At 38.4% G+C, this 26,994-nt stretch overlaps 2 protein-coding genes across 4 annotated transcripts in view; one reads left to right on the plus strand and one right to left on the minus strand.

Moving 5' to 3' along the window:
• LOC119661189 (serine/threonine-protein kinase ATM) overlaps positions 1-12,591 on the minus strand; it is a 58,714-nt gene extending 46,123 nt beyond the window's left edge. Inside the window, exons 1-4 of one of the 2 annotated variants that reach the window (XM_038070411.1) lie at positions 12,116-12,591; positions 459-697; positions 288-399; positions 51-215 (exon numbers count right to left, since the gene is read on the minus strand). In XM_038070411.1, the coding sequence (XP_037926339.1) occupies positions 51-215; positions 288-399; positions 459-689 (508 nt within the window). In that variant the 5' untranslated portion in view covers positions 690-697; positions 12,116-12,591. Of the gene's footprint in view, positions 1-50; positions 216-287; positions 400-458; positions 698-880; positions 1,191-12,115 lie in introns of those variants that run through there. The other variant, XM_038070410.1, reaches the window with a different exon arrangement.
• Positions 12,592-12,713: 122 nt separating this feature from the next.
• On the plus strand, positions 12,714-24,587 carry LOC119661191 (protein bric-a-brac 2-like). Of its 2 annotated transcripts, none has more exons than XM_038070412.1 (4): positions 12,714-12,998; positions 13,057-13,224; positions 19,658-19,940; positions 24,171-24,587. In XM_038070412.1, the coding sequence occupies exons 1-4, from the start codon at positions 12,804-12,806 to the stop codon at positions 24,434-24,436; spliced, it is 912 nt and encodes a 303-aa protein (XP_037926340.1). In that variant the 5' UTR covers positions 12,714-12,803; the 3' UTR covers positions 24,437-24,587. The 2 variants fall into 2 exon arrangements, with proteins under 2 accessions (XP_037926340.1, XP_037926341.1); XM_038070413.1 differs by having other exon boundaries at positions 12,857-12,998; positions 13,054-13,224.
• The last annotated feature ends 2,407 nt before the right edge of the window (positions 24,588-26,994 follow it).

Here is a 26,994-nt window from a genome sequence, read left to right on the forward strand (position 1 = left end):
ATATAATATGAATTAAGGTAAATGTTTGGCAATGCAAATTTACAAATTACTTGTTAGGTCGGAAAGTTTTACACCAGCTAAATTACCCCCAACTACGATGAAACCTGTATCAATGATTCGAAACAGTAGGGTTCCAAAATGGTCATAGACAATTTGATTTTCCAAACCAGTCGTTACTGCTTCAATAAGTAGTCCACATTTAAGAGGTGATTTCGCTGATAAAGAAATTGAAAGAACATACAACATTTATTCGAATAATAAAAGCTTCACTGGCAAAATCAACTCACCTTCTATTGCATATTCTATGATTTTAGAAACAACTGCAGCGAATACGGGGTTTTTATTGTTTAAAGTCGAAAAACTTCTCGAATTCTTCGATTCTTCAAGCTTTACTGAATGCTAAAATAAGAAGTTAACATAGAAATATAATAATAAACCATAGTCAAATTTTCTTGTACCTTTATTATTCCTTCGAATGCATTGTTGAATAAAGTAGACCAATTCAAACTACTTCCGTATTCCGGGTTCGTTATACAATCAATAATATCCGATTTCCGGTTAGATAAAACACTGTTTAGACTTTCAACCGCTTTATTTCGCGATGGTTGAGAATCCGAACGAATCTCTATACACAGCTGTTGTAATTCGGAATGTAATGCAGACAAACGAACAGACTGCGATGACGTCATTTTGGCAACTATTGTGTACGGCAAGAAAATGGTAAATATTGCAAAGGATGAAAAACAAGACAAAGATTATGAAATATAAAAATTAGTATTACTGTAAACTCAGAATTAAAAACTATTTCGATCAGTGAAGAGCTTGGTTTTTGTATTAACAGTAGCAGGCCCAGCAAAATGTGTTCGGAAAAAAAAATTACCAGACTTCTTTCGATCCATGGACGCTTTTTATTAGGTTAAGCACCTAATTGTTAAGAAACAGGCAGACATGGATGGCGGGTGCCCCCAATCCTAAAACCTCATCGATCGCATTTCGAGAACACTGTGCGCCGAGCAATTTTTTTATTTGAAATAGCATCAGGTCTGCGTAGTCCGATGATACGTCGCAGACAGACGTTCAAAAAATATAGTAACATGTTATTATTAGTCTTGTATGAGCAGATATTGATAAAGAAGTTGAAGTTTACAATTTCACATAGCGAATCGATTTTTTTTTAACAATTGTATGTAGACATAGTGTAGAATATATGAGCAAATTGATTTTTTAATATTCGAAGTCCTTTGGAAATTACAGTGTTAAACAGGTAAAATGTCGCAATGTCGTAATAAAGCGCGTTTATATCCGTCCAAATGACGTTCGAATAACTTCGCTAAAATCATAAGAATAGAAGCCAAGGCTTTACATGTGTTCCTACAAGAAACCTAAGGTTTATGGACAAGGTGTAGCAGATTAATGGTCAATTAAGATTTTATGGTTAAATCACGACTTATTCAGAACATATTTCTACGGTCCACAAACTTGTTTAGTTTTTTAATTCATTGAAGAAGCCCCGAAAAACCACCAAAATTCACAAAAAAAAATTTAACAAAACCAAAAATTTAGCTTTTAATATTTTTTAATAATCCTAGTTTGCGGACTGTGGTTAAGTCCGCATGTTAAAATGCCGTTTACTTTTTTCCTTTAAGATGCCCACAGCGCCATCTAGCGTGGCATTTGCTCTAATTTCTAATTTGCTCTATATTTCAATAACGAACGATGCTGGAAAAATTACTTCGCATGCTCAAGATATTAGTAAATATATGGTGAAAAATTCGTATTTGTACCTTTATCCAGTTTTTCACGAAGAATTTCTAAAAAAAAGCGAAAAAACGGCCTTCACAAGGGGTGACCCCCTTAATCTTTAACATACCAAGCTCCTGTCGTCAATGTTATCTGCCAAATTGCAGTCCCTTAGGGGCCCCAACATTTTTTTGAATTTTGTCAATTGTTTGCGTAGGAAGGTTATTAAATTTAAAATTTCCTTTCATATATTTCCAAACTTTCAGATATATGTATGCACACATTGAAGACATAAATATTATGGTTGTGCTGGGGGCTCTGTATGAATTGACTAACCATTTGAACATTCGACACAATTCCAGCGGAACTCTTCGCGGCTGAATTCGTCACTTTTATGTTGGTCAATCCCTACTGCTTGATGTAAGACTAGAAACACTTTCGAAGTGAATACGAGCTAGCGTAGAAGTTTCCTTCAATTTTGAACTACTAAAATTACTGCATTGTGATGATGATCCATTTATCCGTAACCGTATATTTATAATATTTTCTCAACTCAAATTAATTTAATTCACACTAAAATTACTGATCGCTACCCGCGTCTGTCTGCAGTAAAGGCCGGAGGCAGAAAAGACTGGTTATTCTCCATGCGGTCCCTCTGCCTTCAACCAACGACACTTTTTCACCGCTGGCTCTCCACTCCTGTGGCGAGTTCTAAAATGCGTGGAGAGCGCCAGTGGCGTCATCTAACCGCCCGCATTCGCAACATTCGAAATAAATTCCGAATGCTACGAATCCTGCTGCGCCACATGCTCATCCTAAACAAGCCATTGCCTATTACCGCGTGCTGATGATTACATATGTATATATGTACATACATTGATAGCACGCATCTGAATATTTCCACGTTACTCCATGCGTCAAAACATACATATGTACATACATAAGTACAAAAACTGAATACCCCCGGTACTAACGTAGATACATATCCGTCTGGATGGAACACTACCTGCAAAAAATATTTGTGGCTGATCGATTTCGATTGCAGCCTCGCGTCTCTACCCTGAGGAGCAGCGTGACCGAAATCTGCTACAGGTGGCATTTTGCTCTATTTTTGTTTAATTCAAAACCCGAAAAGGGTATGCATTATTTTTCGAAAGCGCGAATTGTTTTCAGCTAATACAATTACTTTTTGTCTAGGGATGAGTGGTCCAGAGCTCGCCATCTACTGAAGAGAACCGAGCGAGTTGCTACTCAGGTTAGTGCGGCACGCCATTCTGTAGTTGGCGGGGTCAAGGAAACTCGTCTCTAAACAAAAAGTATCGAGTTGTTCTACCCGCAAACACATATACCACATATACATAGGCACATGTCTGTCCGATTAATTGATACTGATATACAAATAACTAAAAATAACCAAGAAAGGAAAACTAAAATACGCCCCGCGTTCTTGTGAGTTCACTTTATATGACGTCACACGTATCTTGGAGTACTTTGAATTCACGTGGAATATAAAACTTGGACCTTCTATAACTATTGTCTTCAAACTTTCCAGAACTGTGTCTTATATTATCAGTTAATGATTTTATATATTGTTGCCCCAAGTACCATTTGAACAATGAAGAAACAAGAGCTCTGAGAGCTCTGAAAGGAAGGAGCGTTTTATTTTATCGATATTCTATTTTTTGTATATTTTGTTCCCTTTTTGTAATTAAATATTTTTTTAAATGTTACTTTAATTTCACAGTAATTTATATTTTAGATATATATATTTTTATTTTCTTTAAAATTGTTCATTTTTATACTTTTACTTTTATTACCTTGCATTTCCACCCGCGCGGTCGAACTTTGCTCTTTCGGTAGGTTCGCATTATTTGTTGATTTTTCAGGTTCCGATGCGAAACCACGCATTGCATTGATATGTGCGCTCTACAAGAAATTAGATGGTATGGTGCCAACAGTAACAGCGTTAATGAAGTCAAGCGATTTAATGCCCGGTTGATAAAGTTCACTATTATATTCGCTGAACGCACGTTTCATATCTTCACCGTGTACCCGATACCCGAGAAATATGCCTTTTGGCAACAACTTGGTGTAACGCGGCAGGTGATGATTATATCATATTTACGGGTGATCTTAATAATTTTGTGGATGAAAAGGCAATCGGCAAGATCTGCTATGGAGACAAAGCGTTTAGAGCACGTAGTGAAGGTGGCGAACGTATAGTCGGTTTTTCGGACTTTTATCGAACATTGGTCGTATCTTCTCTCATGGAAAACGAAGAGCGGGACCCCACACACGCAAAGTTATTCGCGATAATGTCCGCTTCATCTTCCTTTCCTTCGTTAGTTCTTGTCCGAATTGCGTCATCGAGGTGATCTCCTTCGAGATACGCTGGCGTGATACTATTTCAAATCAAGAACTTCGTCAGCGCAGAAAGACTTGCAGGAGTATTGTGGGCATGCTGACTGGCCATAATTTATTAGCTGGACATATGTTCACAACAGGGAGCGAGATATTCACGCACCAGACGTCAGATTTTTGGTGATGATGTGCTCCAGTTTCAGTTGCTAGTATCAGAGCAGAATTCCTGCAATATATAAGCAAATAGGGGACGAGAGCGTAAAAACTACACTCGTTTCAGGACCAACTGGAGTTACCACACCTTTCCTAACTTAGAATCTTAGGCAAGAAGCAAACAGAACTCTATTGAGAAGCAACTAGTTTTAATATCGCGTCATGATATTCTCGATTAACAATTTAACCCCGCTTGCTCAGCCTTTACCTACTGCGCTAGTTGTGTACTTTAATTTACGATTTACAACTTTATTCAATTATAATGTTTATTCAACTTTATACTTTTAATTTCGACTGACTACTATATTCTCGAAGGTTATAATCTAGAAATTACGCGATTAGGTAAATGTATAATTGCAACGTAGCGTCTACTGCACATCCATTAGTTGATACCTACAAGGAATTCTCTATGCACTATCTGCAACGGTTCTGTTTACCTGATTAACAAAGCATGTATTTTATCAATTCAAAATTTGAAATTGAATACTTGACTTACAAGTGAGGTAAAAAATTCAACATCATCAAGTTACAAGATTCTACAGCCGACGAATAATTAACGAAACTCCGCGGGCGACATTGATAACGGTGCCCGGTAAACGTACCACTCCTTTCAACTTCAGCGCAATGCACTCAACTCGGTATATAGCAATCCACTAGGCCCTCAGCTTCCTATGTTTATCAATCCGCCTCCACGTTTTCGCTGCCAACCACATATTATGCCGTCCTTTTCGGAAGTGGCCTACAAATTACCTTTATGCTTTGTGAAGCATTAGGTATAGATTTATATTCTTTAAATTGCTACATAGTATTGAATGATTGTGATGATTTTAAACATATACTGGAGTCTCGAAGTCAAGATCCTATTAAAAATCAGTTCCCAGGCCAAGACAGCAGAACTTACAATAGCCGCCAGCTACAGTTCAAAACCAGATTCGCGTCTACTATAACTAGGCTTTCCAGAACACAGAAAAGTGATGGTGGGTACTCTCCAGAGTCGCATCACTTCACTTCACTCAGGCCCAGAACGTCCAACCGATATCACCGGAATTGTTACAGAAAGTACATACGCACATTCCAGAAACCGATCGAACACCCGTTTTCGGTTGGCATGTTGCTAGTCCAAAAAACTATCCCTGTCGTTCACTTTTTGCGGTGAGCGATGAATTCTCACAGGAGATTTGAATAAATTTGAATTGTTTTTTAGATTTTTCGGTTGAATAGTTTCGGAGAATGAGTTCGTAAAAGAAATGATCATTTTCGACCCCCACACTCCCCACCTTTTCAACAGATGTCAAAACTAAGATCGGCATCGAAAAGTACTAGCCTTTCATTTGATACCCCACATGACTATATTTGGTGACAAAAAAATTTACACCGCCCTTTTGCATGTAATGATAATGTAACTCATTGTATGCGTGAGCGTTCACAGTTCCCACCTTATCTCCAAATTTGGTATCAATCGCTGTAACCGTTTGCGTATGGCAGGCGACAATAATGTGCCTGACACCCCAACAACGAATAAGGGGGGAAGGAAAGAGAGCTGGAAACTAGCAAAAGAGGTATGCTCAGAAGCTAGGCTAAGATGGGCAGTGGGAACCTTTCAACCTATGAAATCTCACGGAGCAGATGGCATTTTCCCAGCACTTATCCAGAGAGGCCTAGGAATTATCTTAGAGTCTCTTCTGAGGGTGGTAAGGGGGAGCATAGCACTGGGTTACATACCAAGGGCATGGAGACGGGCAAAAGTGGTCTTTATTCCGAAGGCGGGTAAAAAGGATCCTTTTCACCCGAAATCTTTCAGACCAATCTGCCTAACATCGTTCGTACTCAAAACGGTGGAGAAGGTCATAGACAACTATATTAGAACTAACGTTCTAAAGCGTAATCCCTTACATCACTGTCAACACGCTTACCGGGCAGGAAGGTCAACTGAAACTACTCTGTATCAGCTGACAGAGGTACTACGGGACGCCATAGAAACAAAAGAAATTGCACTGTGCGCGTTTTTGGATATCGAAGGAGCATTCGACAACACATCGCACACAGAGATACAGGATGCCCTGAGCCGCAAAGGAGTGGGAAACACCCTGGCACTCTGGATGGGCAAAATGCTAGAAAGCAGACAAATAGAGGTACAAACAGGTACAAATTCTATTGTCATGAACACCACTCAAGACTGTCCACAGGGTGGAGTACTATCGCCGCTGATGTGGAGTATGGTAGTGGATGAACTCCTGGACGTGTTAACTAATACTGGATTACAAGTCCAGGGCTACGCGGACGACATTGTTCTAATCTGTAGGGGCAAATATGAAGATACCCTATGTGATAGAATCCAAACTGGATTAAGGGTTACTAGTGCCTGGTGCAGGAAGGTGGGACTGCGGATCAACCCAACCAAAACCACCATAGTACCATTCACTAGGAGGCGTAAGCTGGATCACCTGAAAGCCATAACATTACATGATATGGAGGTGAAACGAGAAACAGAGGTCAAATATTTGGGAATCACGCTAGACCAAAAATTACTCTGGAAGACACATGTCGGAAACACTTGTCGGAAAGCCACGAAGGCTCTGATGACTTGCAGATCCATAGCAGGAAAAAAATGGGGTTGTAGCCCGAAGATACTACTTTGGATATATACTGCAATAGTAAGACCAATGATTACCTATGGAGCGGTAATCTGGGCAGAAAGAACCCTACTCAGCACACAAGCCAGGGAATTACATAAGCTCCAAAGGCTGGCTTGCGTGTGTATCAGTGGGGTAATGAGGACATGCCCAACGGCATCCCTGGAGGTCCTTCTGGGATTAACCCCTCTCCATCTGCACATACAGATGCAGGCAAGGAGATCAATATTCAGGATGGCCGGTAGCATGAGTGAGGCGGGGAGCTGCCTAAATCGAAGGAAGATTGATATCCTTTCTAGGCGGTATCCCGAATTACTGATACCGAGGGACAACATGACAACGAGTTTTCACTTCGATAAGAAGTTTGAAACACGTTGGAGTAACAAGGCAAACTGGGAGAGCGTGGCTGCGACATACGGCTTAAACCAGCAACTGATTACTTGGTACACTGACGGATCCCTCACAGCAGAGAGAGCGGGTGCCGGTGTTATTGGTCCAAGGAAAATGTACTTTGAGCCAATGGGCCTACGCCTACGCCATAGACAAATGTGTCTCCTTTAATCTGCAAAGGAACTACAGGGGGCAGAACATAGCTATTCTCACCGATAGCCAAGCAGCGATCAAGGCACTTAGGTCCAACCAGGTGAACTCTAAACTGGTATGGGAATGCCTTGAGAAACTGAATACACTCGGCTCGTCCAACAAGGTCTGGATACTTTGGGTTCCAGGCCATGCTGGGCTGGAAGGCAATGAGGCAGCGGATGAACTAGCCAAGAAGGGAGCGGGGATGCCTTTATACGGACCAGAACCCTTCTGTGGAATCGGAAACGGTTTCATGGCTATGAATCTAAGAAACGAAGAGAAACGGTTGAGGGAACTATATTGGGCAGGCCTACCAGGGATGGAGCAGTCCAGGGTGCTTATTGGGGGATACGAACCCATGCGAACAAAGGATTGCTTAAACCTCACCAAAAAGAACCTCCGAATCATGGTGGGAATTCTCACTGGTCATTGTCGGCTGAACTACCACCTAGGGAAGCTAGGGATATCTACGGACACTGCCTGCAGGTTCTGTGAGGAGGAGGACGAAACCTCTATGCACGTCCTGGGACAGTGTCCGGCACTTGTGCAAAGTAGGTCGATACATCTGGGAGAACACTTAATACCAGATGCAAAGCTGAAACTTCTGGAAGTGGGGAACATACTAAAGTTCCTAACGGTTACTGGCCTGCTTGAGATACTATGATCAACAGGTACACTATAACCAGTAAAAGGGGCACAATAGTTCTTCAAGGACGTGGTGCGACTTTCCCTTAACAGAATAATAATAATGGCAGATAGACAGACAAACGGGCATACAGACAGACATTGAACCGGTTTTGTTTTACACAGAATTGCAAAAGGTATAACATACATAGTAATGCTAACATGTACACATTAAGAAAAAAATCACTGATTTATTGTATTAAACTGTTCAAAATACAATAAATGCAATAAGGAATATATACATATTTACAGACATACTTATATTCTAGATAAAGTAAACGTTAATTAATTATTTGTTCGATAAAAATCCGTATTTTTTTCATACAACCCTTGCAGGCGAGTATTGTCAATTGCTTTGTCAAGAATGTTCAAAGCAAACAATGCCTCATCACCAATATCTGGTTTTACTAAAAAATGATATACCTTGTTGACATATTGTTTAGCAACTTTAGCAGTAATGGTTGGAACATAATCTTCATCTCCCTCTTCACCATCAACATCTTCAGATAGAGTTAAAATATCTTCTTCGAATATCCCCGCTTCGGTTAGGCCGTCGTCAAAATGGACGAAACCTTGGAATGTTATACGATTTTTCCATTTTGTGAAAGGTGATTTCATCTCAAAACAAAAAACGGAAGGCATGAAACCAGTTTTTAAGGTTTTGAGTGAAACAAAACTTTATTAAAATCAATTCAATGCCTGTCTGTCTGTTTTTCACACCTAATTTATGCGGAAACGACTAACGCTATTGTCACCAATTTGGCGAGAACATATGGTCTATGATTCCCTTTACATACATACATGCAAATGGCTCCATTTTGTGTTGAATTTAATGGGGACCCCACACATACGAAAGAGGGATACGATTTTTCCAGAGAATATGGTCATAATATCAAATGAAAGGGCCCAGTTAGTACTTTTCGAAACTTATCCCATTTTTGACATCGAGTGAAACAAAGGAGAGTGGGGGCTCAAAATATGACCTTTAAAAAGTGTAATAGATCTCGTTCTCAGGACCTATCGAACCGAAAAATCTGGAAAAAAAAATCGAAGTGGGATATTTAATCGAAATCTAAACGTCCAAATATATCCCATTCAGATATCTGCACAAATAAAGTTAATAATAGTAGATTACCATATCTTAGAAGCTTAGCCGGAAACACCCCTTAACTTTATTACGGGCATTAGCATAAGAGATGACATAAGGCATAATTTGAAAGAAATCCAGCTACTATTAACCAAGTTATAGAAGGTGAAACTTTTCCATCTTATGTGAATTTCGTGCATTCTAAAACGTGTATGACACCATCATCACATCAATTCGTCAATACCACATCAAAGGGAGTTCATACGAATCTCCACGTACTGTTTATGTACATACATATGTATGCTTTTGTGCACGAAGTAAATCTTACGATCAATTTATATACCTGCATGTATATGTTCAACATTCGGTATTGGGCAATGTTTGTTTATTTAGGGCGAGCACAATATCTAGGGCTGTAATATGTGCATATAACTTTCAGTTTGAAAAAAATATGAACGAATATTTTGGGCTTCTAGCTATATCCGAATGGAAAAATGTGCGTAGAAAATTTCTCGCATAAGATGAACTCAAAATCTTTATATCCGAAGCGCCAGCTTCCGACTTGTTAATTATGCTCTCGCTAACGTTTAGCCATGCCTTGTCAGCTATGTTCATAGTTGGACATAAAGTGATTTTAACATCTAGTGCATCCTCGATTCTATCAAGAAATTGCATCACTACTTCCTTGTGATAAGTTTTGAATGTTTAAATTATACCCTGGCCCAGAGGGTGCAAATTAGAAGTTGCATGGCAGGCAAAGCACAATATTAACATTGCTGAGAGCTGGGATAGAATTGTGGGGCGAACAATTATTGATGGAAAGTAAAATTTGCCTAATAATCGTATCCATTAGTTAAACAATTCGCTCGCCATCCATGCTTTTTTGTTTACATGATAGACAGTTGGAAATGATTTAACGTTTTTAAAACATCTTGGTTTAGCTGACTTTCCAATCGTGAGCGGTTGTACTTTCTCCGGTCGGTTCATGTTGGCTGTCAGCAGTATGATTAGACGTTTATTACGTTTATTTTTCTGTCATGGTATATTTCTTCCATGAAACACATGGTACGATCGGGAAGGGATTTATAAAACAAGCCTGTTTCGTGGGCATTGAATATGTCCTTAGGCTCATAAAGCTCAATTATAATATTTTTCCTAGTGTATCCTTCCAATCAGAAAAAACGTTATCTGCCAAACTTTGTTGTGTCGTGTCTTCTTTTGAATCTATCGAACCATCCATTACTTGCACGAAAGTTTTCGATTCCCATTTTTTCTGCAAAGACTCGGGCTTTTCCCCCCAAAATATTTCCTCCTATTGGCACATTTGGTCGTCCATTTTTAAGGTTTTGTGTAAAACAAAACTTTATTTAAATCGGTTTACTGTGTCTGTCTGTTCGTCACATGCATTTTTCTCGGAGACTGTAGCAGCGATTGACACCAAATTTGGTGGAAAGTTGGGAACTGTAAACGCTCACGCATACAGTGAGTTTCATCCTTTTACGTCGAATTTAAGGGGATTCAAAAGGGGGGTGTAATTTGTTTTTCAACAAATGTAGTCACTCATGAAAGGTCTCGGTTAGTACTTTCCAAAGCTGGTCTTAGTTTTGACATTTGTTGGAAAGGCGGGGAGTTCGGGGGGTCGAAAGTAATCATTCATTTGACGGGGCCATTTTCAGGAACTGCCTAACGAAAAAGTCTGAAAAAAAATCGGAAGGCTGCCACTATATGATGGTTAGGTTCTGAAATACCTTCCATACCGATATCCCTTCAAATAAAGTTAATAATAGTAGGTTACTATAACTTTCGGTAATTAGCTGCAGCGCCCCCTTAGTTCATATTAGCAGCAATGTAGGCTGTAATATAGATCTTGATCCTACCCAGTTTAGTGGAAATCGCACTATTACTAACAAAGTTATAATAGGTCAAAGTTGTCACTTCTTTAAAAATTCAAGATTTTGAATGTCAATATCACCCGAAAGTGAATATTCTCACATAATATATGCGTATATTACGTGTTACGTACTCATGGGACAAATTCACACTCAAATCTCCTTATAAAAGAGATACATAAAACCCTTCATACCGGTTTCCCGACTTGTTTGTTCTCTTCAAGTTGTGGATAATCTTGAAACGTTTTATTTTGCTGTCTGAAGTCTGGGAAATAATTTTACCCTTCTTCCTAAGAATTGATGTGATTGTGGAATGAGGGATGTTAAACCGTTTAATTTGCTTCTTTTCTAATAGAAAGGCTAACTTTTTTCGGAGCCACGGCAACGTGTCACAATGGTAACGAAAACTAGACTAAGAAAGAAAAGCAAACCTAACATTAAAGCAGTTAAGTTTTCAAAACTCCCTAATATTTCTGTAGCAATTATGCGATTACCCAGAAAACATTTATCTTGCACTTTTCATTGTTCTCTCGCACCTTTTGAGAATGGTAGGAATTATCTGGGTTTTTGAGCTGGAATTATGAATTATAAGACATTTTATGTGACCTCGAGCATAAAATAAAATACGAACTACGGAGGAGTCCTAATTCATTGCTTTTAAACGATTTATGAAGATTTTCTCTGGGGAGTGAACATCACTCACTGTATGTTTTCGAATGGAAATGTGTAAAAAGCAATATTCGAAACCCTTGAGAAGTTTCCTTAATATGGAACCCGGAAGCCTGGTTAAACACGTCCTACGGTTAAGTGCTCAGTTGCGCTTGGATTATTTTTAGCATTGTGGGAAATGTTACTAATCTGAAAATGCAACCTCACATGATATGGCTGATCCGCTGTCAATTGGTCAAAAATCAAAGGGCACTCACCAGGACCATGCAAGTTGTCATCCGCAGTTGATATTTCGTTTCGGCAAAGGGAACGGCATACAAACTCTTGAATACTGTTTTTTGAAATTTGTTCTGCTTCCTCTCGCTGCAGCCCGTTGCAAAGTTGAATCGCGCTATCGTTGATAAGATAGAAAATAACTGGAACCTAACACTTGTTTATTCTACGATTCAATCCCGAACCTCTGAACTTCAACACTCTCTGACTTTGACAATCATAAACTTCAAAACATGGAGAAAGTCGGGGAAAAACATATTTTTGTCTCAATTCTGGCGAGTTTTGGCGCCAATATAATTCTGACATTACATTCAAAAATGTAACCTGTTGCATGTCCCAAGAAGCTGTCTTTGGGACAAAAATGGCATACTTATGGCCAGTATATTTTAATGCATACTATTTGCAAGTGAAGAATGCAATAATAATAGGAACGTCCAACATTAGTTGTTCTAATTGTATAACTTTCTTGAAATAATTAAATTTTGATATACAGTGGCCGTGAAGTATATTTCAATTGTATATACCCGGACCGGTGGGTTGGTAACGCTCCTTGAACCGTTTGACAACAAACAGCTGTTCCGTAAGACCCAATCACAAATAGTCGGTGTCAACCCAGAAGTTTATTTACCATTTGTTGATAGTTGTGGATATCACGTAATTTAATCAGGGTAAATGGATTCATCGGAGGAATCATCTCTTTATGCCCTCAATTGGAGTTACTTCGACCGGAACCTAAGGAGTGCAGTTTCAAACTTTCGCTCGCTGAAGCGATATTCGGACGTAACGTTCCTGTGCCAGGACAAAACCCTGTATGGACATAAAATCATTTTGCATGCCGGGAGCGACTACTTCCGCGAACTGTTTGAAGTAAGTTCTCCGCTAATTAATTAGTTAACAAGGGGATTACTTAGTGTGCTTTCAGTAGGACCACCGTGCCAGCAACAATCTCGTGATTTATATGTACCACGTTAAAGGAGTTGTTTTGAAGAAATTACTGGAGTACCTTTACTGCGGAGAAGTCCAGGTGGAAAAGAAGTACCTGCCGGAGTTTATCATGCTGGGACAAAGTCTCAAAGTAAAAGGATTGGTGAATGTAAGTATATCTGTAAGGTTTGTATCCCACTATCAACTCCCGCGAAGAAGTTAGTTCTCAAGACGGTTACTTGCAATAAGGTCAAAGAGAGTAGTCCAGCTAAAATCTGCACACCGTCTTATAAAGTGGAACCAGGCCCAAGCGTTGTACCTACTTCCTTCTGTAGTATTTCTTGGGTATCGGGCACGAACATGTTCGTGTCATTATTATTGGTCTGAATTATTAACGTAAAACGGATCACTATATCACCAAACAACGATGGCTGATTTGATCCCGAAGCGTAAGGCTGGCGTTCAATTAAGTCGTTACATTGGGCGTTAGACCTTATGAAGGTCTGTTGACGATCACAGTCACTAATTAATAATAAGCGATCCATTAATAATAAGACTGAATTATGACTTGTGTAGTGCCCATGGCTTTGCAAGCAGGAAATATTTCCTTTGCGTTGCCCAGGGCCAATCTGACGGAAAAATGTATTGGATAATATGCGATGTGCCTCATTTTCTCACATTTTACTCCTCTCAATTTGCCAATTCATTCAAATCCAAAATTTAACATTAATTTTTATTTAAAAAAAACCTAACTATTGGTAACTTTTCCCCAAACTCAAAAGTCCATTTCCATTTGAACAATTCCAATTTATAGTTAATAATAATATTCTAAAAGTGCAACGGGCAAAATGTACGTTGAGATTTGTCCATGCTGCCTATTGCCTACTGCCTGTTTGGATCGTTGTTGTTTTCGCAACGTAATGTTCTAACATTGTGAAAGGGTGGTCATATTATTTTGGGTTTGTGCTCCCTTCCTGAACGGGGCATTGTAAGTGTTGTTTTAAAAGGCGCCGACTTGGAATTTAAAGTTCAAGGTCAGGCAGAGGCTCAGTCCAGAAACCATATAGACGACGGACCTGAAATCGCTATTCAAGCAAAGCGGTCAGAATGTGGGTCCTTCAGGAGGGGTTGCCACGGCAATAGCCGCTTGGAATAATACATGGGCTTAAATAGCAGAAAGTGTAACAACCCCAAGAAGTCCTAAGATCATCACCCATTCGTAGTAACGCCGAGCATGTGAATAAATCGACTCTTCATACGACATATAGTGCGGGGCATAATTTTTCGACAGCCCCTTTTTTGATTGAAATAATAAAGTATTGATCTTTGTTGACTAAATGGATGAAGATCTTAATGTAATGAATATAGAATAGTAATTTTAAACAAAAGGGAGAAAAAGGGTAAATATAGTAAGAAATCGAGGGCTGAAATTGAAAAATTCAAAAATTTTCGACGAATAGTTTTAAATTAAAATTTATTGAGAAATCTTAGAATATATATTTTTTTTCTATTTGCTTATTTCAGTGGCATTCATTTTAATTAGTTGGATACATCTATCTGACATTGATAACGCCAAAGTTTCGAGATTTCATGATTTTCGCCCAATAATTTTGTTAATGCTTTTTGAGTGACTTTGTGGGAGTTGGCCAAGTCAACATTTTCAAATTTTCATTCAATCAAATAAACTTGAGAACATAAACTCTAGCATTATCTACCTGAAATACTGGGTTCTTGGTACCCATTTCTCACCATCGTTCCAGCTTACGTAGCTCGCGAAGATGACGGCAATTCCGATTCATATCAGACTCATCATCTATCTAAAGACGTTAGGTATCTACTCCGACCACATAAATTTTTTTCTGATTCAAAAAACTGTTTTTCAGTAGACATGTTTCCCTGCGCACTTTCACATTGTATTTGCTTCCTTTATTTCATGTTATTTCCACACGACGCCAGGATTATCTTCTCTTTTTATCTTCCTAAGCGCAACATGTATCTTTCTTAGAACTCGATTAACTATCCATTTGATGATTTTTAAGGTTTTGTTTGTAAAACAAAACCTTATTAAAATCGGTTTACTGTCTGTCCGTCTGTCTGTCTGTCTGTCCGTCACACACATTTTTCTCGGAGACGGTTATAGCGATTGACACCAAATTTGGTAGAAAGGTGGGAACTGTGAACGCTCACGCATATAGTGAGCTACATCCTTTTACGAGGGGACATACAAAAGGGGGGTGTAAATTTTTTTTTCATCAAATATAGTCATGTGGGGTATCAAATTAAAGGTCTCGGTTAGTACTTTTCGAAGCCGGTCTTAGTTTTGACTTTCGTTGAAAAGGTGGGGAGTGCGGGGGGTTGAAAAGGTGGGGAGTGCGGGGGTTGAAAGTGGTCATTTTTTTAAGGAACCCATTCTCAGGAACTACCCAACCGAAAAATCTAGAAAAAATCAGGGGGCTGCCACTATATGGTGCCTAGGCTCTGAAATACCCTCCATAACGATACCTGTTCAAATAAAGTTAATAATAGTATATTACTTTAATTTTTAATATTTGAAATGAAAACCCCCCTTAAGTTCACCCTAGAATCACAAAATTTTGCAGCAATGTAGGCTACAGTATAGATCATGATCCTGCCAAATTTGGTGAAAATCGCACTATTACTAACAAACTTATACTAGGTGAAATCTGTCGCTCCTCTGCAAATTCAAGTCTATGAATGTCAATATCACTTGAAAGTGGATATTTTCACATAATATATGCATATTTTACGTGCTACATGCTAATGGGACAAATGTACACCCAAATCTCTTTATAAAAGAAATACACAAAACCTTTCATACCTGAAGCGTCTAGCTTCCGGTTTCCCGACTTGTTCTGCTTATATTTCCTTGTAATGTGGTATTTGCACTTCGTTCTCCGGCTTTATTCTTCTGACTTCTCTTTTAATGCGAATTCTTTCTTAACCGGTGATAGCTGATGGCTTTCCAACTGTACTCTCTTAAAGAGAGAAAACAATAAAATATACACTAATAACATTAACATATGCTGGATAGGTTCAAAAATTAACATTATTCTTGGAGTAAATTGATAAAAACGCCAGTGTCGAAAAATTTCGCACCGCAAAGTAGTAGTGAAAAAATAGAAAATGTGGTGACTAAACAACTGATTGATTTTAAAATAAAATTCGTTATCTAATTGCTTCCTTACTACTAATGCTATCCACTTTGCCCTAGCAATAAGCAAAGAGCACTATATAAAGGAGCAATACAAACAACATTACTTCGATGCCCACTGCATTCTTTTTCGCTCGAGGTATCGGATCATTAGAAGCGTGCTCCTAGAAATAGTAAATAGCATTGGACTCAACCAACTGACATGATAAATGATATGAAATAAATGCGGTTGCCATTCTAAAAAAATAAAGCGTCAGGTGACCTCGTTAACGTCTCCGCTAAACTAGCTACTTCTATGGTCAAAGCCACTCTTAATATTTTTCTTGAGGACCACCACTGTCTCGCTATTAACCGCTTTACTTTGGAAAAAACAGCGAAAACGGATTTAGGGCTATTACGATGACATTAACACAACAACATTTCCTACATATACAAATTGATCGATGCCAATTAATGACAATAGGAAGAGTGCAAGATCCTTTGTATTCCATTGAACCTCCCTATGCCCTCCATCCAAGATACCATTAAGCACGTCACCGATAACGAGAAGAAGAAGTATCGACAACAAGATGGTCTGAAATTCCTGAAAGATCTTACCTCGATGAAGTACATGGCCGCTCTGATAATGCTATTAGTTTTTCGGGAATGTTTATCCTATCGAAAGTTTTCTTGAAATCTATGAAAGGCGGCTGGAACGTTGATTTAAATCCCGCACACTGTTTCACAATGTTCCGAATGGTACTAATGTGGCCGATGCACGAGGATCCAGAATGGGAACCAACCTGCTCTTTGTCGACCAAGCTTTCGAGGTCTTCCTTGATACGTTCCAGGATGATTTTGGCCTCCAGTTATCGCATTTAAGATTGGTGTCCTTCTTCGGAATCTTAACCATCATCTCTTTTTCTACGCACTGTGAAAGATTTCAGATTCCAAGCATTTGAAAATGAGTGGAAGTAACAACACTGCAAAGAGTTTCGCAGGCGACCGTCAAGGCCAGCGGGTTTATTCTCTTTCATGGCAATGATTCATTTCACTTCTGTTTAGAGGAGCAGTCCTACGTTGCTATTTGCGCAGCTTCTGCTTTTGTTACACGCACTACCTTCAACTTTTCGCACTTTTTCAATGTAACGGAACCCCAGCGTATCACACTCACCTCCGCTCCAACAACACAGCTCGAAGCTCTCTGTGTTCATCGATCCGCATCCCAAAGATGGTCCCTTTTGAGCCCAAGAACAGTACGTTTTGTATTACGTACCTTCAGAAGACAACACCTAATTTACTGGTGACTGCGAGTTCGTCGATCTAATTAGATATTGGTTATCGGTCAGTCAAAGCCTAACTGACCTTATGGCAGGCCCTGTGCTCGAACATTGTGCTGTCGATAGCGACAGTTGCAAAAGTTTTCAAACTGTTCACCGTTGTTGTTATGGGCACCAATACCACGCCCCTCATAACATGCCCAAGAAAGGTGTTGCCAGAATCCACCTTGGCATTTAGATCACAATACCACCTTTAGGAAACCTCCTCCGAACTGCGTGCATTTTCTCACCATTGAATTTTTTCGATAGCCAAAGGTCATAGTCTCGAGGCGTTGTTGACGTTTCGGCAGCAAGATATTTTTAATTTATGAAGGTTGCTAGCCCATAAATTTCTGTCGCCTTTTACGAGAAGCAGGGAATGCTTTGAGTGTATTCTCCAACACACCGGGCAAGCAGCTTATCACAGCGTGGATTTGTCCCTTCTGGACGGTACCAATTACAAATACAAATGATTATGACGAGTAGAAGTTAATAATTAAAGAGGACGGTGTAACTGTGGGCAATGACTTTTTAAGCGATGTGTACTGAGTCAGACACTCCTTAAATCTTACAGTGTGTGCACAACTCTGAAGAGACCCAATTCGTGCGTTAGAACGTCTTTCCAAATGCTTTATATGATGATAATTCACTTGTGTCTAGCTGTTTATTTTCATGTAAATAAGAAAATGACATTTCGATGATGGGAGTACAAACTTACAGCTTGAGACTTAAAACTGGGCTATAATAATCAAATTTGCTATTTATAATTATTATCTCACTTCATCAGTTTATTACCTCGATGCAAAGACCTGCAACGTCCTTGCTGATGACTATATCACCATAGCTGACGGCCTTAATGGTCATGTGAGTGAAAAGGCAGATGGAACCACTGACGCCATACACGCTGTACGGTTACTCATGGAGAAACACCGTGCGAAGCATCCCCCCTCCCCCTTCCCCCTCTCTGGATCTAGAGAAAGCGTTTGACTGTGTGCCACACGAATTCATCTACGCTCTATGATAAAACTTGGTGCCAGATCACGATCCGAAAAGTAAAGTTGGAGGTGTGGCGGGTGTATCAAAACCGCTTCGTGCCTCTGTTGGTGTTCATCAAGGAAGCGCGCTTTCATCACTCTTCTTTGTTCTTGTTATGGGCACTGTCACACGGGATACACTGCTTTATGCAGATGATGTTATCCTAGCATCTAATAGCAAAAATGACGTTGCACTACTTGTCCAAACATGGAATGACCAACTCATGCAACACAGTCTCAGATTAAATTTGAATAAAACTGATTTTTTTACGGCCGTTCCCCATGTTGTCAATGTGATCAATGCCATCAGCCAATGGAGAACTGCGTTATAAAATTGCTTCACGCATTAGCGCAACTTTTGATGAAGTGGCGTTCCACAACTGGTGTTTTTTGTGATGGACGTATCAACGAACGTCCCAGATCTAAAATTTACCACAATGTCGTCCTTGCTGTCACTCTCTATGGTTCTGAGTGTTGGCCGACTATAAAAGAAAATGAACGGCGTCTTGCGGTAATGGAGACGAAGATGTTGGACTAGTGGCGGGACACTTTTGATCATATGGAGTTGAACCGATGGTGGAAAAATTGCCAGAGAGGCGGAATCACGTAATCCGCGCCAACGAAAATTCACTCGCCAAGATTAGTCTGAACACCGAGGTCGATGAAAATGCCAAAACAATGGTGGCTTGATACGTTGGGTGTGGATTGGCAAACCCCGCGATTGCATCCAGATCAGGCATTTGATAGAACCAAATGGCGAAACCGATTACGACGAGTCGATCCCGCTTGTGAACGAGACAAAGGCTGAAAAAAAAGAAGAAGATTAGTTTATTACCACCTACGTGAAAAATATAAAATAGGATGTTTCACAGTATCAGAACGCACATCCATTTGAAGTTAACTGCAATCACTGGATGTCTAAACGAAATGGTAACATTCATTGGAATTGGATGAGAAGATGAACGAACTAAGAAGCTATGGGAATGTTCTTTTCTCGTAATATGACGTTGTGTCTGTGCGTGAACAATTTATTTGTTTATTTTTTCTGAAACATTTATCGTATTCTTTATAAATTTTCCCAAACATCATTTCTTTTAGCGGACAGAAGATACATCCAAACAATCTACAGAGAATGATCAGATGAAATTTAAACGGAAAAAGTTGGAAGAATATATTTTAACAAAAAATAAAAAATCAAAGGGTGACGCGGGCGAAAATGATGAATTGACACTTCCTGACGAAGAGGATGCAAGTACCGACGAGGAACCGGAGCAAGATAAACCAAAACAGGAATCTTTGGAAGAAAAAACAGAAAACCCTCTAGAAAGTGCAGACAGTAGTATTATTTTAGCGAAGCCAGGGGCGCCCGATGAAGACGAAGGTAAGTTTTGGTAATTGTTGCTTCGAATTCCATATTGTAGTAATAAATATTAAAAGCTTGCATAACAAATTGGCGAAATAAAAAAGGAGTTTGCATTTGGGATTCACATTTGGTTGGAAATATTTCGATTCAATAAATTTATAGTAGCTGCCGTTCGTCTTTAATTGTTGAAAGTGTAGTACTATTCTGCTGGGAACTGATTATTCGCCTCAATCTGCTTTGTATATTTCCGAAATTTTTGATACATGGACATGCGATTTATGTTGAATCGGAACTTACAACAAATTACACTTTTTTTAAAGCATAAGTTCATCCTGCCACCGACTGTGATTTCGGAATAATTAATTGGATGCAATTAGAAAGTTGTTAGTATAGAAAGAAAGCGGAAATTATTGACCACAAATTAAACGATTTAGTAGTTTGAACAGTGTTTTGGTGGAGAATATATAATATAAAAAATATAATAAAGAGTGTTAAGGGCAAAGCTTATCTTAATGCTGCGAAGAGTATCACTACTGAAAGAAAATCCTCGTCATGTAGAAAATGAAATTCTATGTATGGTTTGCAAAATTTAATGAGCAAACTTTACCAGTCTGTGCAACAGATTGAAGGTCATCATGACTCTGTTACGAGACAACTGGATGTTGATATTTCTGATGATGCAAAAATGCTGCATATATAAAGTTGTTAAGTCGTCGTAAATTGGTGCGGAAAATTACTAAAATTTATAGTAATATGCAATTACGAATTTAATTTGAAAAAATATTAGTACGGAGGTATTTCCGAGCCTAGGCACCATAAGTGGCAACAACTTGATTTCCTTCAGATTTTTCGGTTGGGTAGTTTCTGAGAATGGGTCGGTCCGTTAAAGAGATGATCACTTTCGACCCCCATACTCCCCACCTTTCCGGCAAATATCAAAACTAAGATCGACTTCAGAATGACTATATTTAGTGAAAAAAAAACGCATGTATGGAACTACCAACCCAACTTTTGGGCTCACATTTTCATCCCTAACTTCCCGGTGTTTCATCTAATGTCAAAAGTTAATTGAGCTCCTTTATTTGATATTCCACATGACCATTTAGAGCAAATACTCTTTTTCTGAGTAAATTCTCTGCCTTTGCTGTAGGCATAAATAAGTGAATCGGGACTTTGAGTTCCACAGAGTTTCCCTGGACCGGTACAATATTTTTGGGTCAGCGATTCTTATTTTTCTTTGCATGGAAACAAAATGTATAAAATTCCTTTAAAAAGTAAGAAACGCCGAATTTAATATGCTCAGAATTGCTTGAAGGTTTTCTTTTTGAAAAGCTGGTTTCAATGTGCACTTTCTTTTTTGATAACAAAAATTATCAAGAAGAACAAAATACAGTTTGTTTATTCGTTATTACTTAAAATATTTTTTAACATCAGAAAAGTAAAAATTTGAAAATTCTCGATTCATAAAGCCGAGGCGACTGCATTCGTAAATTCACTTCATATTAACTTTACTACGCGAGAATGCGTGTGATCACGCCGGCGGTTGGAACAGAAGAGAGATGCGGTCCCTCTGTCTCCAAACAAAAGAGACTCCCTCACCGCTGGCCCTCCACTCTCGTGGCGAGTTCTAGAAAAGCCGCGGAGAGCGGCGGCGGCGTTATCCATCCGCTCGTATCAACAACATTCGAAATAAATTCTGCTGCGCCACAACCATATTCTGTGCAAAAGTACACCTCTCTTTCCTATGTATGGGGAGCTCCCTCCCCCTCTTGCTACATATGAAGAGATTCGCACGGGCCTTTCAGGGTCCATTCTTAGAAACTATTCAACCGAAAAATCTCAATAAGAACAATACAATAATTTTTAGAAATTTGCCGGAAACTCCCCTTAAGTTCATCCTGGAATCATTAGTTTTTGCAGGCTATGTAAACTAGAGAAAGAGTTTGGTGGAAATCGAGCTACTACTAACCAAGTTATAATTAATCAACATTGTACAAAAATTTAATACAAGTGAATAGTTTGGCAACCTATTGTATAAACATAAACATTAGGTACAAATGAGGCAATTGTACTCTCCCAACATTCTTACATAGGAAATACATAAAACCTTCCATAATTGAAGCGCCGAGCTTCTGATTTTCGACTGGCGCGAAATGGAGAGGCGCTTTGTCAATGATGGCTTTTCCAGGTGAACGAAAGCATAAACCATTCTCAGATCGAGTTTGGAAGCTTTAATCTGCACCGAAAATAAACATCTAATTATTTTACTAAACAACACATAAAATAAACAAATGAAAATAGTATCACTGCTTAATCATTGTACCCTACCTTCTCTCCAACTACGCCTCTTTGTGAAATTGTGTACATATGTGATTTTAAATTTTGAATTTGTGATATTAAACCAAGTCCCATTTTCATGTCAAATATCACAATATCAACTTCTTAAGGGGATCATACCGTGTGAAGGCCGTTTTTTTCGCTTTTTTTTAGAAATTTTTTGTGAAGAACTGGATAAAGATACAAATATGAATTTTTCACCATAGATTTACTGATATCTCGAGCGTGCATAGTAATTTTTCCAGCCCGATCGCATAGTTAATTATTGAAATAAACAGCAATTTATACACCCATCTCCAAAAAAGGTCTTTTTCTGCTGCCACGCTACAGGGCGCTACGATCATCTTAAAGAAAAAAAGTAAACGGCATTTTAACGTCAAGACTTAACTACAGTCCGCAAACTAGGATTATTAAAAAATATTAAAAGGTAAATTTTTGGCGCCTCGTTAAACTTTTTTTTGTGAATTTTGGTGTTTTTTAAGGCTTCTTTAATGATTAAAAAAAACCTACTGAATGAATCGCAATTATCCTATTTTGCGGACCGTATAAATATATTCTGAAGAAGTTCTGAACATTTCAAAGAATTTGGTGGAATAGATTTTGGGCTATGGTGGCAGCCGATTTTCAATATGCAGTTTCGAGAAAAACGCATTTAGAAAGTAGAATGCGATTTTTAGCCATAACATCTTAACTGATCATTAATCTGTTATATGTAGTCACCTTAGGTTCCTTGAAAAAACACATGTACAGCCTTGACTTCAATTCTTCTCCTGTTAGTGAAGTCGTTCGAACGTCACTCGGACCGATAGATACCCGCTTCATAACGGCGATGGGCATAAATCTGGCATGTGACTTATTACGTGTTTAGCACTCTAATTTCCGAATGACTTCGAATATCAAAAAATCACTTTGCCCATATATTCTACACTATATCTAGATATAATTGATCTAAAAAAAATCGATTCCCCGGATCCGGCACACGGGATTTACCCCATAAGGAAATATGGAAAACATTTTTCACTTGGAATGGTTTCGTAATTATTTTCGAATGTGAACTACTTGTAAGAATGTTTGATTTCAGCGAAATTGAACTTTCTAAAAAAATTATTTGGGATAAGTATCACGCGAGTGTGCATATTCTCACATAATACGTGCTAGGTACTAACGGGGAAGTTCTGGGTAGTGCCCAAATCAAATAGATATACATACATATGTAAGTATACCACCAGCTGTATTCGATTCAATTTGTTCGAGGAGTTCGTGCATATATACATATGTATGCGGTAGTAGAATATATTTGTTTGTTTAGGATGAGCTATATTTATGACCTGAATATGTTCATATGTATATTTTGCAGTTTGGAAATACATATGTAGGACTATTTTCAATTTTTAGCTCTGTACAAATGGAAAAACATGAACACAAAACCTTTATACCTGAAGCGCCCAGATGCCGGTATTCCGACTTGTTTTTCTTTAATATTTACTATTTTTAGATTTGTTTAAATTAGCATTTTTTTTAGCAAAAATCAGCTTCCACATGGTACGAAAAATTGAAAAATCGACCAAAAAATCCTCCAGGGTTACCTTGAGAAACATATTTTTCAACGAATGCATTTCGATTTTTGTGTTTCAGATGATTCTATCGCGAGATATCGTGTAGACCGGAAAACAACCATTTCCCAAAGTACCTACGGAGATTCACTCTCATTCATTCAATTTTAAATTTTTTACAATAGAAATTTCGAGAAGTGTTCGATTGTTTCATTATTATACAGAATCTGACTAAATAGGTTAGCACTATCTGCATCCGCAAAAAAATCTTGAAAACATGCCAAACCTCCATTTTATAAAATTTGGAAAAGAAATGATAAAGTTTCCGGAGTTACGCCTATATCATTTGTATTTACAGATCAGTTAACGTCACATTTCCATCGAGCTGTTACAAAAAGTTACACACGATACCAGAGATTAGTAGCAAATATCAGAAAGACAGAAAGCGGCCCACATGAAATGACGAAAGGCACTCGTAGACGATGTGGTCAATGTAGTATACAAAAGCTGGAAAAACGGACTAGTTACTATTGCCGAACATGTAACATAGCTTTATGTCGAGAATGTTTTGAACCGTTTCATAAAACATTTGATGGTGGAGATGGGTCCAAAGGAGCAGCGTGATTATCGTTTGTATAACGTAGGCACAAATAGTTATTTCTACAAATTTTCAATTATGCAAAGATAAATTATTGTTTTGTGTTTTCTTCTGGTAAGAAAATTGTTCATGTGGATAATTGTCTATTCTGGAATTAAAAAAGTGACATCAATTTAAGAGAAATATATTTTATTTCTAACAAAGCCGGTTTTTTTGTGTTGAAAAAATAGATTTTTTAAGTCTCTTTTACAGAATTTCGCTCAGAATTTGTAAGATTATTGTGTTATTAGATATGCAAAACAATTCCATCTGTTGTTAGCCGTTTTGCAAACTTCACAGTGTATGTGTGATTTGATTCAGATAAAGAACCGGTCAAAGAAGATATAAAAAGAATACTGTGATTTGGTGCACAACGTTAGCTAAAATGATCGCCCCATTTACGTTCAAATTAAATAGACACCGATAAGACGACCCCAATTAACAAACTTGTTACAAAGTATCTTACCAAAAAACCTGTAACCTGCAACCGAATTGGGTCCAAATATACGCTCTTCACAACCGGTTGGAGGTGCCACCAATTTCAATGTACGTCACCATAACCAAATCCAGGCTTTGTGAGCAGAGTAAGCGAGCTCAAAAGATCAACTTATGGGAGCAGTCACTACTACTACGCCGTTTATTTCGGATATGCAAGAAATGATACAATAGCATACGAAAGCTATACAAAATATAATGCAGCAAGTAATCTGAACCTGAATGCATCTGCTACAGAACTTAAGAGAGAAGAAATGATTGAGCTAAAAATTTATCACTGGAATACAAACGGTATTAACCAACATAGACTCGAATTGTGTCAGTAGCTGCAAGTGAGTTTTGTAAACATAGTGTTGGCCTTTAAACCCCTACTTAATCCAAAGCAATCATGTACGTTTTACGAAATTAAGGGGGTCATCCCGTGTGAAGGCCGTTTTTTGCCTTTTTTTAAGGTTTTGTGTAAACACAAAACCTTATTAAAATCGGTTTACTGTCTGTCTGTCTGTCCGTCACACGCATTTTTCTCGGAGACGGATATAGCGATTGACACCAAATTTGGTAGAAAGGTGGGACCTGTGAACGCTCACGCATACAGTGAATTACATTCTTTTACGTTGAATTTAAAGGGGGGGTCCCCATACATGCGAAAGGGGGGTGTAAAATTTTTTTTCATCAAATATAGTCATGTGGGGTATCAAATTAAAGGTCTCGATTAGTACTTTTCAAAGCCGATCTTAGTTTTGACATTCGTTGGAAGGGTGGGGAGCGCGGGGGGTTGAAAGTGATCACTTCTTTAAGGGGGCCATTCTCAGAAACTACCAAACCAAATCTGAAAAAAATCAGGAGGTTGCCACTATATGGTGCTTGGGCTCCGAAATACCTTCCATGCCGATATCTGTTTAAATAAAGTTAATAATAGTATATTACTACAATTTGTTGTGATTGGTTAGAAACCCCCCTTAAGTTCATCCTAATACCAGCAGTAATATAGGCTATAATATGGAGCATGATCTCACCAAGTTTGGTGGAAATTGCACTATTACTAACAAAGTTATAATACCTCAAATTTGTTGTTTCTTTGAAAATTGAAGACTATGAATGTCGAAAGTGGATACTCTCACATAAAATATGGATATATTACGTGGTACGTACTAAGAAATACACAAAACCTTTCGTACCTGAAGCGTCCAGCTTCCGGTTTTCCGACTTGTTTTAAAATTATTTTGGAGGACTGGATAAAGATAGAAACGTGATTTTTTCATTATGTGTTTATTAATATCTCTAGTATATGTAATAAATTTTTTAGCTTGATATCGTAGCTAGTTTTCAGAATACGTGTCAATTTATGCACCCATCTTCAAAAAAGGTATTTTTCTGCTGCCACGCTGGAGGGTGCTGTGTTCATCTGAGGAAAAAAAACTAAACGGCATTTTAATATGTACAATATTCCACGGTCCGCAAACTAGGATAATTAGAAAATATTAAAAGGTACATTTTTGGTGGACTTTTAAACTTTAGAAATATGTGTTAAAGAAGTCATGAAAATTTCAAAGAATTTGGTTAAATAGATTTTGAGCTATGGTGGCAGCCGATTTTCAAGATGCAGTTTCGAGAAAAACGCATTTGAAAATTTAAATGTGATTATCAACAGTAAAATTTTCACTCACCATTAATCTGCTATACCTGGTCCATAGAGAGCACCCTCTGTTTCTTCAAAAAAGTCTTGTAAGGCCGATTATTGCTCTCTAGTTTCAATTCTGGCTCTTTTAGCGAGGCCAGTCGACCGTCGTTCGGACCGCCAAATTCGTGCTTCATTACGGCGGTCGACATAAACCTGACATATGTGACCAACTTGATACCCCATTGTCACTAGGATTTTGAGAATGCCATTGAATCCTTCATTGAAAATAATTACAGCCAGAAAAGTGGCTATTTCTACGACCTTGGCATTCAACGATTCATTGTTATTCTGGGTCTCTGCTCCTCAACATCTGTTCAAGAGATCATCTCGTGACAAATCTTCGTAGATTGGTTTGATGACTGTTTGAAC

Source organism: Hermetia illucens, chromosome 1, assembly GCF_905115235.1.
Source record: "Hermetia illucens chromosome 1, iHerIll2.2.curated.20191125, whole genome shotgun sequence".
Classification (NCBI taxonomy): Eukaryota; Metazoa; Arthropoda; class Insecta; order Diptera; family Stratiomyidae; genus Hermetia; species Hermetia illucens.

Excerpts from the sequence above, each read along its gene's own strand:
- LOC119661191 (XM_038070412.1), top strand. The coding sequence starts at position 12,804 with ATGGATTCATCGGAGGAATCATCTCTTTATGCCCTCAATTGGAGTTAC. Across the intron at positions 12,999-13,056 it reads ACTTCCGCGAACTGTTTGAA|GACCACCGTGCCAGCAACAA; the intron begins GTAAGTTCTCCG and ends TGCTTTCAGTAG. Across the intron at positions 19,941-24,170 it reads GGCGCCCGATGAAGACGAAG|ATCAGTTAACGTCACATTTC; the intron begins GTAAGTTTTGGT and ends TTGTATTTACAG.